Below are 14,239 nucleotides of genomic sequence, written 5' to 3'. Positions count from 1 at the left end.
AATGTTTACAAAAGCCACCCAAAAGTTAATACCACTGTCTCCTTCCAATTTACATGGTCACCTGTTGTTGGTAATGTATAGACCACCTTACATACCCTGTTCAATTTCCAAGTCCAGGCTTGGGCTGGTGGGAGACTTAACCTAATACAGGTGACTGTACCAAGACAGGTCATTCAAAACATACCTTGCCATATGTCCAGCCCAGTTCTATTTTATTCATTCCCCACAGTTCATGGATATTTTCAGCTAGTTTGTCCCTGATCTTTTCAAGATGAAAAGGAAGGGCAATCTGAGAAAAGAGCATAACAATTTCAGAACTAAGAAGAGGTTCCAGTCACCACATTTGTATGTCCAAGATCATCTAGATCAGTTAGTACATCACAACACACAATTGAAGAACTACTAAGAAAGAGGGAAGCTACCTTAGTTTTTATATTGTGAATTTAAATTCTGAACAGATATATATTATGGGTCCCATTATTGCAAACTTCACATACCTGACTGGTGTCTATTGGACAAGGGATAAAAGAAGCTTGTGAGAGAAATTGTGTTGTACCCAACAAATCCCTCACACCTTCAAAATCTCTTTTATATTCTTTGACTGGTTCCAGTTTCATCTTCTCTTTTGGAAGCAATGCTTCATAACAGGGAGCATAGCCAGCAGGAGGCAAGAAATTTAAAACTCTCCATGACGTCCACCCCAACAAGAAACGAACTCTGTACAATTTTCAATGAAGCAATTAGACTCTTTAATAGTCAGTATATACTATCATTATGTATAAATATTTTAGAAATGTAAACATTTATTATATTGCCATTTACAAAAATGCAGGTGCGCTTCATGTTTTGGTAAACACCAAAGGGTTACCAAGCATTCATACTAGCAATACTATCAGTAAAACCACCACCTACCTACTATTCTTTGAAAATTTGTTTTGAACAAAGCAAAAATAATTATTTAATGTGGTAGCATATTTAAATATTTCTCACTTAAAATCAAACGGTTGTAAGTTGTGAATTTTTTAATGGATTTAAGGGATTGAAAACACAAATCTAATTAAATTGGACTATTACTCTAAAATACTATTGGGACAATTGAAACCTAACTTGAAATTTTAAAGTTACTTCTCAGTCCACACATGCAGACAGTTGGCCACGCTGTGAGAAATACCAACAAAACACCTAAAATCATAATACTTTAAGAAAGCAAACTGTATTATACTGAATATTACAATTGGGAATGAGTTCCAGAAGCATAACTAAGATTCCTTGTAAACCATTAAATTGTTCTTTTCTCCGCAGATATAGATTTTTTCATATAAATTAAGAGTATACCAGGAAAAACAACAAAGACAAAAGCTGCATACTTTGGTCCTCAAGAGGGCAAACTCTAGAGGTAAATAAACACAGAAATGCATAACAGAGCCTGTTATCTCTAGGAATTAGTCCCTACATGTCTTGTGATGGTGTGACCAGAAACCTATATGAATATTAGAACTACCAGATCAACATATCTTGTTTATGTTTTTAAAAAGAGGAGAAAAATTAAGCCCCCAGAACACCCTCCTTAACTCATGAACTCAGGATTCTCATGGAAAAACATTTTCTGTGGTAGTAACAGACACAGATGACAACATATACTTGCTATTAACATCAGCTACTGCAAACTACAGAGGAAAATGCTCTCACAAAATATAAAAGCAACATCAAATAAGAATGAAAAAAAAAGAAAATAATCACACCAGTTTTGGCAGATTTCTTACAGTAAAAAGTATTAATGCAGCTACATATAGTATGGCCACTCCAGGGGAATAAATGAAATTGATTTACTAAACCTTTCCCAACCCTCCTTTATTCTGTTTGATTCTACAGGAGATTTTCTGAATTCACTGAACATAGACAACAATATAAATTGAATGCAGTAAGTTTGAATCTCAGTATTTTAGCTATAGAAGAGGTAAGAAATGGGCAATATTAATAAAGAGATTCCAAAGCTGCTTCTCATCAGTTCTGTTTTCTACTGTGAACACAGTATCAGTTTTCATGATGATTTGGATTTTTTTACTCCCTTCTGAGAAAGCCAGTGAGAATTTTAATTAGGGCCAAATATGGTGCTGTGTTTCTAACATGTTTTTTCCACTGATAATTGGAATGAAACAGAATTAATTTCCCCTAGGTCACCAAATGCCCATAAAATAATACTTTCCAGACACTGCCACTTAGTCAAATTGTTTACAGGCTCACATTTCACTTTTAAGCGAAATCATCGCTGAACAAATCAGTAGTTTTCTGCCTTCTTCCAGCTGCTATTTGGACAGAACTGAAGCAACAAAGCAGAATAAATCATACTAGAATTTAGACAATATTTTGTGTGATAAGACAGCAAAGAAAACAATTAAAATTAAGTTGTACTTACTTTACGCCTGCTGATAAGCTTACAACAGGGAAGAAAAACCCTTCTGTACTGAAGTTCTCAAACATTCCCTGTACAGGCTGTCCATTAATGCGGAATGAAATGCTGGGGACACCTAAATCCAAGCAGCAGCTAACCACATCATCAGATGCTAATAAATGCTGATTGACAGATGCTACCGCTCTGGGTACCCGACCTAGGATAAAGGCATTTAGTAATCATAAGATTTAAGCAGGCTTAATTTTTTAAAATTTTTTATTTGGCCATTTCTAATGGAGTATGTTACAGATGCCTCCCAGTCATCTCCAGAAACAGATAATTTCTGACATTGGATAATTGTTCAATAGTGTTGAAATAAAATATTGAATTACATGTGTCTGCACACACGTATTTTATACACAAAACCCTATGCTAGAACAATGCTAATATAATTGATAAATGAAACTCTCAGATTATGAATTGTTAGAATTAGTGTCATAAAATTTACTTCAGTGTATTCATGTATGCTCTCCTTAAAAGACACCTTTTATTTGCATGGCCCCACTCTATTATTTTCAGAGCCGTTGAAGAATGCCTAGACACATATGGCATTTAAAGGCACTGAGAAATGTGTGGAAACTAAGGATTTTGCCTACGTGCCTTGAAAATTGCACATTAAACATAAGCCATAAATTGAACAAGCTAAAAAATAACCACTGTTTACTTTGCATGCAAGAGAAATCTGGAAGAAAAAATAATGTGCTGGTTCATAATTAAAGGCTCTATACACAAGGACTAAAATGAGGAAGTTGGCAGTAGTGTAGCAATTATAATTTTTAGTTGGCAAAACTGTCTTTTATGAAACTATTTATCAAAATTCTAATTCAATTTATCAGCTCTATCAACAGATTTAAGAATAACTGTCATTTTCCTTCAACTGTAGATTAAAAGTAAAAGAATAATGCAAATGTAGATTCATACAGAATTAATTTATCTGAGATCAATACATCCATTGAATTTGAACAGACAGAATTAAGTCAGTATTGATCTAGATCTGGAAAACGTCATTCTGTGATCAAAATCATGAAAATAGAAGTAATCTGCTAAAAAGTCTAATTGGTATAATTCAATATTGGCTAGCATCTCAGACAAGGAGTCTGATCTGAACTCCTAAATAACTTCATGAGAACCTGGAATTCTGAATGTAGCTCACTATAAAATAGCATGTGATGTATACAAAGGAATGGAAGGTAAAAGTAGGTAAATGCTAAATGTAAGAATAAGTGATAGCTCACAAAGCACTTACCAGACCACAGATGAAGGCCATCAAACCCAAAAGAGTAGAGGTCATCACCAACACCATTGCCTCCCCATCCTTCTCCACCTCCAGGATAGGGGGCATAACCTGAAGTAGAGGCCCATCCAACTCGTAAGTGGGTGGGTTCTGCCGTCAAGAATGGATCAACCTGATCAATTATTAACTCAAAGTACCACTTCTTGTACTGTGCAGAGCCCTCAGCAACACCCAAAAATATGTTTGGTCTTATGCTAAGAAAGAAAATGTAAGCCAGTTAGTGTAAACATAAAGTGTGACATATGAATTATATTGCTGTATAATTGTCAAATTCACTTTTCAAGTACAAGTGTAGATACCCACATTTTGCTTATAATATTTTAAAAAGTGACCCATTTTGTATAACTTAATAAAGCTGCTGTAGAATCATCTTCTAAGGTTGAGGTTCCATGCTTTGAAAAACTTACAGTCAAAAGAGAAATGACAAGATCATTTCCTAAAGTCAAAAAGCCAGGAGTGAGGTTGCCAGGAAATCAAGACCCTCTTAAAACACACAAGTACTTCACAGTATGTTCACATAGTCTGTGCCCTGTTTTGACTCAGAAACAAGCAGCTTTCATGTTCCCATTTTAGAACAGACCTGATTATAAATTAGCAATTTCTAGTTGAGCACAGGTTCCATACAAATGCCATATAGTTAGTAAAAATGGTTTTTTTTCAGAAGTTATTACGTAAGACATTATCACTACCTAAAGTGTGTTTCTCAATATTGAAAGCTTTGGGATATTTCTTAGGTTACAGTATTTTATTCAATTAATTATCCAAGATATGGAAGTTCAATTTTTTCTGATATAATAGTAAAACATATCACTATACCTTGTCACATCATTAATCAAACGTGTTTGCAAAAGTAAGTCTCTTCTAGGCAGTAAATTGTCACAGATCAAATTTTGATTGGCACGGACTGCAACTCCATTACAGACACACAGAGAGCAAAGTACATCGAGAACCTTAAAAGAAAAATCAGAAGGAAGTCAGATAAAGGCAGCTAGCAGCATACACTATTATCCAGTTGTCAGCTTAATTTACATTAAGAATAGGCCTAGAGCAAGGAATATAATATACATTATCGTTTTCTTCATACTTTCCATATATATGGACTGAGTGTAGTCCGTACTACTGATAGAAGATATCAAACATTTGTGGAACATAAATTCAGAACACACGGTTTGAGAATGACTAAAAAAATTTCCTTTGAGATTCCTTATTCTCATTTTGATCAAAAATAAAAAGCTGAAACAGCTGTATGTCAGCTCCTTACAACTTTAAATTAAATCTCGTTAAAAATTAGAAATAGAAAATGTAATTCTTTGATAGATTTTCTGCCACCCAAAAAACTTCATGTGCAAAATTACTGGAAAATTCTCAATGGCAATTATCTGATTGCTTATGAATCTCTTCTGGAAAGAATGTTTTCAATTTGATAAATAATCCATTTATTTATCCATTATAAATAAATTATTATAAATTTATTAATTATAAAATGAAAAATGCTTAAAAATTTCACTATAAAGTGAAACAGAATTTCAGAAAGATGTTATTCTAAAACTTCAGATTTCCTTTTTATTTTGTGCTTGAGTCTGACAATTGAAAGAGACTGGTATCATTCTTCCAGAGTACTGGAGCAGGAAATTTTGGAAGAGAGAACAGTAACACAGTGTTGGTTAATGCTGAGTAACAAAGCTGCACACTTTCGCAAAAAACCAGAGAAGCTTAAATATGTACTTGACCTCTGATAGTCTTTGAGCAATGAGCCCAAATGATCTAAACTTCTACACATCATCTCCAAGACAAAGACATCATTGACTGTGTTATTACTATTGTACAGCACCAGAAACAGCAGAATATAACTTTCATTTTAGCTACTCCTGTCATCTGACTAGTGAATTTAGCACAAATCCACCATCAACAGCTTACGCTGTTTAAGCTAACATATTAGCTTAAACACTTTTCTACGTCCCAGCCCATGCAGTTTCTTTTCTACCATCTCTGCTATTGGGCAGAAACCATCTAGAAGAAGGATAGAGGTAATTATTTAAAAAAACACATAAACTCTGACCAGCACTCAGCTGTAAAGCATCTTAGTAACATTAATGACTACCAGCAACTCAGACCTTACATGTAAACTGTTTAAATTATCTATTTCTGACAGAAGGCTTTTAATTTAAAAAGTCCTTCAAATCAATAATTTCTAGGACTATATTGCTTATTAATATTAGTGTTTCTTATTTTCTAAATCTCAACAGACTTTCTAATCTAGGAGGAGAACAAGATGCACTGTGGAATAACAGATAAATTAATTTCTTCCCACTCTTCATTACTTTCAAAGACACTAAAAGTGGAAATGCACAAATCCATATAATTCTTCTCCTGTGTACATTTTCTTTTTCTGCTCTAAGCACTCGCTATAAGATGTATATTAAGATGTTTCAGACAAAAGGTTCTTGTAGGTGACTGGCATAACTCAGTAATCCTTGCTAAGAGCTATAAATAGTAAGCTGAACTTACTTCTGAAATTTCAACTTTTTTTTTCTTATGCTTGCTTGTATCAGTTCATACTCCTTAACCATGCTTAAAAATACTTTTCTCCTTAATGTATCTATAGTTGGTTAGGTTCTCTGTACTAGTGATTTACAAGAGAAGGTAATTTCAGCTCACTAAAACTTTTTCTGTTCTTCCTCGAGGTTATCAGTCTTTCAAATAAAAATTTAATTGAGGAAGGAAACTCACATCAGAAAATCACACAAAAACCTATATCTTCGTCTGTGTTGTGATGTCATCCTGGTTGCAGCCAGTAACTCTGTTCACCTTCTTCTATCATAATAATTTGCATATTGATGTCTAAATTAATTTCATCCAGTATTTCTTCTGGAAACTCAGGGGTTTTTTCTTTCTTCAGAACACCTGTGTTTTCAGATATTTGGATTATTTTTCTGATTTCTCAATTTATTTTTTTCTTTTCTGCTACTATTATTATTACTCAAATTAGGAATGACTTTGCAGGATATAGTTCTCTATACCTGTGGATACAATGGTAGTCCACTGCTTCTGCAGAGCCCTGAACCACAAAGCAAGCTACTCTGCCCACTTTCTTACAGCCATCAGAATACTTCATTTCTCGTCAAATCCAATGTTCTGACTGGTTACCAATATTTCTTAACTGTTTACTTCTCATACGTATTTTTGGTATTTGAAAATTGCTGAAAAGCAATTATATATTAAACATTCTTTTAATCTCAACAAAGAAATTTTGCATATGTACTTTAAGGTTATTTTATTCTTTTAAAGGTACTACAATCACATTTTTTTCATGTAGACATTTCTCACCTTTTTTTCCCCCACAAATTATTGTAAGAATAACATTACATCCTTAGTTTTTCCAAACCTACCTTGTAATTGCGCCCGATGTTTTATCCAACAGTGAAATAATGGATTTTATGTGTTCCTCAGATATTAGATTTAAAGCTTCTGGGCTTTCAATCAAGATGCAGTGCAACACTTCCAAAATACCTATATGAAGGCCAGAGAAATAATGCTGCCATTAAATCACCTGCACCACTGAACACAATCTAAAAAGCTCAGTAAATGAGTATCTTACAAGATGCTGTGTTGTCTCTGGTGTAAAAAGAGAATGAAAACACTTCTAAGGAATATTTATAAGAATATGGTACATTATGAATAAATGCATAATGAAAACGTTAATTTCTATTTTCTTTTGAAAATAGTCACAATTTTAAAACCACTTGGGAAATCTGCAAGTTTAGTTCCTTCTTTTCAATGGAAGAGGTAAAGGTTTTAATAGGGAGCACCGTATAGTATATACATATTTTGTTGAATATTCCACTGTAAAAAACCACCTATAATCTATATCTATATGGGGTTTGTATGCATGCTCACAAATCGGTGTTATTTCACGGTACACTACTGTTGATACTGTTTGACCCAATCCCTTAATTCATCAGAGTCATGTTCAACATTGACTGGATGTAGTATTGCACATAACAAATGTATTGAACCAAAAAAAAAGCCACAAAAATGTCTCTTTAAATGTATTATTTTCTCAATTAAAACAAAAAAAAACAAAAAACAAACAAAAAAACCCACCAAAACACCAAACTACCAAAAAAAACCCCACAAAAAAACAAAACAAAAAACCCCAACCACCCAAAAAAACCCCCCACAACAAAAAACCCCAAACCCCACCAGTGTATTTGTTTTCTAACTGATAGTTAATTTACGTTGTAAAAGTGAGTCTCACCTGAGGAAGATTCTAATCTGTCCAATTTACTGATCAGCCAATCAAGGTTACTGGAAAATTGAGCACAGTTGTTTCTGTTGCCACGAATGAGAGCAGCTGGAAAAAAACCACAGGGTATAATTTTATAACAGGAGATTTCAATTTTAAATCACCAATGTTTATCATATGTATTTTTAAACAATTTTTTGGGTAGCTCCATAAAACAATGAACAGACAAGTCCATATATGTTACCATAATAAAGAATTGAGATTTTCATTACTTTGAATATCAACAATGATGTAATTTCTAAGGACCACATAGTTTTTGAAGCTGGTGGGGTTCTACTGGATAAACAAGAATCTCAGTCAAAAATATGTTTTGTTAATGTCTTATTGTGTTGCTAAATTTAAATAGAAGTTATCCAGCACCCTTCCTTGATGTCAAGCACTCTCATGATCATGGGGATGAAATATTTCTTTTTCTATTTCTTCCTACCAAGTGTGGGAAGATCATATGCAGAAGTTTAAGATCAAGTGCAAATTGGGCATATTGGTGTTTAGTTCTACTTTCTGATTGCAATGTTGTAGAATGCATAGCATTTAGTCTTTCAGTAGTGCAGGCTGCACTTTGAAAGTTCATCAACATTCAAGTCTTTCAACCAATACTGTTGGTTTTTTCCCTTCTAGAAGTCATAGATCATAGGGGAAAAAAGCAACAAAAAACTACCTTTTGTATACAATTGTCAGTGATTTTTATTATGAAGCATAATAAATATTACATCAGAACAACTGTGTTCAAAATGTACCTGCAGACGAAAATCAAGATAAAATCTGAAAAAAGTCCAAATAACACTAGAGCGATTTTCTTTTCATCCTACTTTTCTTTAAACTCCTAAGACTGTAGTAAAATGCAGGCGATGGTAACATTTACTTTCTAAGGCAATGAGATTTCAGCAGAAGCACCTGCATGTGTGTTCTGTGTGAATAGCCTCATGCTTCAAAGCACTTCCCCTGGTTTCTTTTATTCTTGTCCTGACTCTTAAACATCCTTATTTCACTATGGATCAGAACTATCTTCCTTTGTAATGAGATTAGAACGTATTTAGTCTCCATCAGAAGACAACAGTCTTTTAAATGAGAAATAAATCAAGTATCAAGTACGAAATTTAAAGAAATACACACATACATACTTTTCCTGCTCTATGATTTTGACCATTCTACAACACAGAAGCAGCTTGCTCTTGACTATCAGTGGTCTAGAAACTCTGGCATTGATATTGAAAAAAATATTTCTACTTTTGTTTTATGTAATTATTTTTATTAACATTTAAATCTAAGCCTTAAGTGACAAACATGGATTGAGCAGACCTGACTACTACTTTTAGACTTTTTTCAGCTTCATATAAAAAGGTTGGTTTCCAATTTTTCTAATTTTTAAAATAAAAATTCACATCTATTTGCACATCACAGGTACATTTAAATTTTTTTAAAAAAATGTTTTGGTATGCTTCACAGAACTTTTTCCTAGCTGAGATCTAATTTTCTGATGTATCATTGCTCAATAAACTCTGTTCTCTGTAATAAATAGCAGTAACTATATGGAAGAAATTCTGTAATTTACATAATAAACTGCATAATACACAGAGTATTCTTTGGCAGTGAAGCAGCAAGAAGGATGCCAAGAGTACATATTCTGGGGTTTTTTTACATTAGTAGGTTTTTGAAGAACTTACCTAACAATTTGTAAAGAAGATTCAAAATTTCTTTCCATGATGTACCATGTTCTTCTCTTGTAATTCCTGCAAAATGAGCTGCGCTGTTGTAGTCGTTTAAGCGATCAATGCAATTTAGAACTAGTGCCAGCATTCCCTAAACATATATGACAGAGAGGAAAGTGAACTGTACATGAAAAAGCATTGGTTGTTGGTTTTTTAAAGACTTTTTCCTGTATGAATTGGAATGTTACATTATCTTAAATAAAGAAAATCCCAAGCAACAAACCAACTGTGCTTAGAAGATCTGAATATGTATTTTCCTGTATAAAAAGAATTAATTTTAGAGAAAGATTCTATACTGTTCCTTATACAACTAGGTATTACAAAAAATAAGGAATAAAAATCTGAAAATAAAGGCTTTTACAATTTTTAACACTCTTTTTTACATAAAATCTTCCTTGCATAAGGAAAAAATGCTTTAAATTTAGATAAAAATGAATTTTCATTGATTAAAAAAGGTGGAACTTTTACTATCCAATAAAATATCTGTAAACCAAAGAATTTTAAATACTAGAAGAGATTTGTAACTTCAGTTTGATTGCAGAATCAAATGGTATTGAAATCTGCAAGCAATTCAAACGTGTCTAAAAGCATCATAAAATATGTTTAGTATTTCTACAAAAATGTAGTTATTTCATTTTCAGAGAGGAACACTCCAATAATTGTGTAATACATATCCTTCTCTAAAACTGGCATTCTTAGAGTTTCTAGAGATAACAGTTACAGGCAGATTCACAGGGCAGAAGAGACATCAGAAACAACATCCATTATTGACCCAGGTTTTATTATTCGATTGGAGTGTCCAGGTTGTATTACTTCACTGAGAGAAAAAGAAATTTCTTGTAAAAATTGTTTCTTGTAAAATGAGAACTTTTTAAAGGTGCTCAGAAGAATTAAGGTCAAATTTTGTGACAGAGTGTGTGGTTTGTGACAAGTTTAATATACTTTTATATATATGTATATCTGTCTCAGCTGGGAACATTGCATTATAGATCATATGCATATATCTAGATGACAACAAGCATACATCTAAATTCTTCTCAATGTTCGTGAGAAAATACACTTAAAATTAAAATAATGTCAAAATCCCTCTCCATATACCTCTTCTTTGAATAGATTTTGTCTGTTTTTGAGTGAGCGAAGTTTGTTTTGCTTATCTTCATGTTGCAGGTATTCTTCGGGAAGCTGGAAGTAAGTGATCAGGTCTTGCAGAGTCTGAGCCATCTCCTCAACAGGCAGGGCAGTGGGTGATAGTGCTCTGTTGTTTCCACTATGGAAAACAAGACTGGCAGCATTCATCATTTTCCCACTGTAATTTACAGCATTATGTAGTAACCTATTCTCTTTTGGTATCTAAATCAACTCTTGTTACACATATGAACATGAGCAACAGATGATCTGAACTGAACATCATTCAAACATCTATTATTTGGGTGTCTAGCACTTAGAGCTTCCTGAAGTGGAATCATGTTTCCCTTTCTGCACTGATATAAACAGAGAGAATGTTTAAAAAAAATGAAAAAAATAGAAGAAACATAATTTAGCAAAAAGAAAACAAGATGAAAGCTGTACCAAAGTCCTTTTCTATGGTAATTGATTTTGTTTAGATAATTTAAATCACATTAAAGTTATAGGTGTAATGTTCAATAACACCCACTCTGGAAAAAGAGCACAAAAGTAGTAGGTAATCCTAACCATGAATAACATCTTCTGTATCTATTCCGTATAGGAAACAAAGAAGGGCGTGATTTAAAAATATAAAGCTTTTCAAGGAATCTCTGTTGCCAGTAAAATAATGTCTTTTTCTGTTCAAGTATTTTCTCAATCTTGTGTGATAACCCAGTTTTCCACAGCCTGACTGCTATAAATAGTATCATCTAGCAAGCACTGACTGCTGGCAAAGGTGGCTCTTTTTTATATCCTCAGCCTAAGAAATACAAAGGAGTGGTGCAGGTTCTTGAGATACTGAGGTAATGTTTTAAACACAGGCTCATATGGTGGGCAAATAATTAATTACAAACTCCTTTTTCTTTATTTTTTAATCAAATATTGCATCAGGTATTACAAGGGTCAACACTTCATCATCATAATTAAAACTTCTGCAAAGCAGTACAAAAAAATAATTTCTTCAGTACAAAATACATTCTTACAGATTTAATTACACAAAGTTCTAGATACCATTGAATACTCACTAACAGAGTGGGACTAAGATCAGTTAGCATGTTTTCTTCAACCTGGATTATGATTCAGCTTGTTTCTGGCTTCAAGGTATTTGATTTAATAATCTCAAATAATCTCAAATAAATTGTTCTATCTATTTAATGGCATTACTAATCAAAATTGCAAATTTAAATCCATAAAAGTGTATTTCTAATAGCTTCTAAATTCAAACACTTGAAAGCAGGACATAAGGATTCTTTTAGAGAAATACTTATATTTCAGAATACTTTAAAAACGGGGTAACAACTACCTTATAAAGTGGCTGAATAAGCTTGTAGTATTGCGAATGATTCGAGCAGCCTGGGATTCCTCACGCTGGCATCTTTGTAATGTGAGACCATCATCCATATGACCTTCTTGGTGTAATATAACCTATTGAAAGTCAGAAATTATCATGATAATTACTTAAAAACATTTTTGCTTTTAAATCTTTTTCAACTCATTCCAATACTGCGCTGAAAAAAGTCATTTATATAAATACAAATGTGTTAAGCACTTTATCTGGACATCTATTCAATAGCTACAAGTTTTTCAGTCTCACATAAGTTATTCAGAGAAGACAATGTAATTTATTTTTATTCTTCCACAATTCCTTAAAAAGATACTCCTAAAAAATACTTCAAAATTTTAACAAAAAATTTCATTCTTTCTATATTCTAGCTCTCAGGGAAAGAGGAACTTCGTTTTCTTAAGCATCATTTATGAAAGGATTCTTGTGTTAAGACTATTGACAAGAAAAATCAAGCTGGAGTGACAAAAATTACAATGCAGCTAAAGGAGCGACAGTGTTTATGAGCAACTTCTGATTCGTTTAACTATTTCTACACAATATTTTGGATTCTTATCAGAACCAGATATGAACATCATATGAATTTCAAGCAATAACAGAGATCCTTTGGTGGGGTTTTAATCTTTCACGTTGAATAAACACAGGTCACAGAACGCCAGCATCACTTTTAGGTATCACAAAAACAAGTCTTGGCCATTTTGAGTCCTTAAAATCCTACAGCAATTTTGTAAGAAGTAAATGTGAGTTATCCTGCTTCTTTGTCTACTGAATTCTCCACCAAAAATGTATCTTTTTACCTCTGAATTAGTAAAAATTTGCAACCCACCTTCCCAGTTAGCAGAGTAATTCTGAGGGCATGAATAGTTAACAAAGAAACTAGGAATGTTATACAAATGTTATACAAATGGGAAAGTTATTTACCAACAGCTTTTGTACATACTAGTATATAGGTACATCAAAGCACTGGGAAGTGATGTTTTTCTATGCTTGGCAGAAACTACTCTACACATGTGCTCTCTTCCTTCATGCTGAGGAAGAGCTTTTAAAAGAGACAAACATCACCTGCTGTGTTTATCCGGACAGCAGAATCCACGGAAATACGATGGAGAAGATTGGGAAGATATTTTTGAATTATTATTAATAATATTTTCTTAAGGGAGACTAGTTTAAAATTTGGTCATCTTTCCTATTTTTTCAGATATTTCTTTGTATAGAATCACATTGTGGTTGATTTTGCTAGCTTAAATATCACTGTTTCCATAGAGAAGGTCCTGAGGTCTCTAAACTGAGGAGTAAGTGAAGATCTGCTCTTCCCATCACAAAACTAGTAAGAAAACATTTGACAATCAAATAATATTTCCTCAGGCCATTGCGTGTAGCTCCAGATTTTGGAGCTACAGGAATGAAAACATTTGACAGATGGGGTATTAGAGCTGTCATGCCTTGTAAAATGATTGCATTTTCATTACTGTGGAGCAGATAAGGACTCTTCTCCCTAAGTATGCAGTGGATGAGAGAAAAGTCTTTTAGAAGGACCTCATCTTTCCTATTTCTCTGACCAAAAAAAATAAACCAAACCAGAAAATCAACAAACTGCCCAAACCTCAACTAAATCATTCAGAAACATGGCAATGACAGAAAAGTGCTATTTAGAATTCCAGTAAGTACATCACAGGCAGAAGCATCCAGCACTACATCAATTCCTCAGATAAAACACTTCTCTGCTTATAAAAAGGGGCATTTGGCACTGCCTTGCTTGTTGAAATACAGCAAGGCATTGACCAGCACTGTGAGTAATGGCCTCTAGAACATGAATCCAAATCATGTAGCATATGTTTTTCTGTTCCCTGAGCTCTGGCAATTCAGAGCTCTGCAGGAGTTCATTGCTTGCACAAAAGCAAGCTCTCAAACTGAAAAGACAGACATCCATCACTCACTGGATGGTGGCAGGATATTGACTAGAATATTGACG

At 33.4% G+C, this 14,239-nt stretch overlaps 1 protein-coding gene across 1 annotated transcript in view; it reads right to left on the bottom strand.

Moving 5' to 3' along the window:
• The window catches only part of RYR3 (ryanodine receptor 3), a 201,952-nt gene that overhangs the window by 113,213 nt on the left and 74,500 nt on the right, over positions 1-14,239 (bottom strand). The window contains 11 exon segments of the mRNA XM_032112924.1: positions 185-289; positions 498-717; positions 2,417-2,609; positions 3,699-3,940; positions 4,563-4,696; positions 7,136-7,150; positions 7,153-7,256; positions 8,005-8,100; positions 9,717-9,852; positions 10,860-11,028; positions 12,229-12,350. Of these exon segments, the coding sequence (XP_031968815.1) occupies positions 185-289; positions 498-717; positions 2,417-2,609; positions 3,699-3,940; positions 4,563-4,696; positions 7,136-7,150; positions 7,153-7,256; positions 8,005-8,100; positions 9,717-9,852; positions 10,860-11,028; positions 12,229-12,350 (1,536 nt within the window).

Source organism: Corvus moneduloides, chromosome 6 (assembly GCF_009650955.1).
Source record: "Corvus moneduloides isolate bCorMon1 chromosome 6, bCorMon1.pri, whole genome shotgun sequence".
Taxonomy (NCBI): domain Eukaryota; kingdom Metazoa; phylum Chordata; class Aves; order Passeriformes; family Corvidae; genus Corvus; species Corvus moneduloides.
This window is presented reverse-complemented; position numbering and strand designations above follow the sequence as displayed.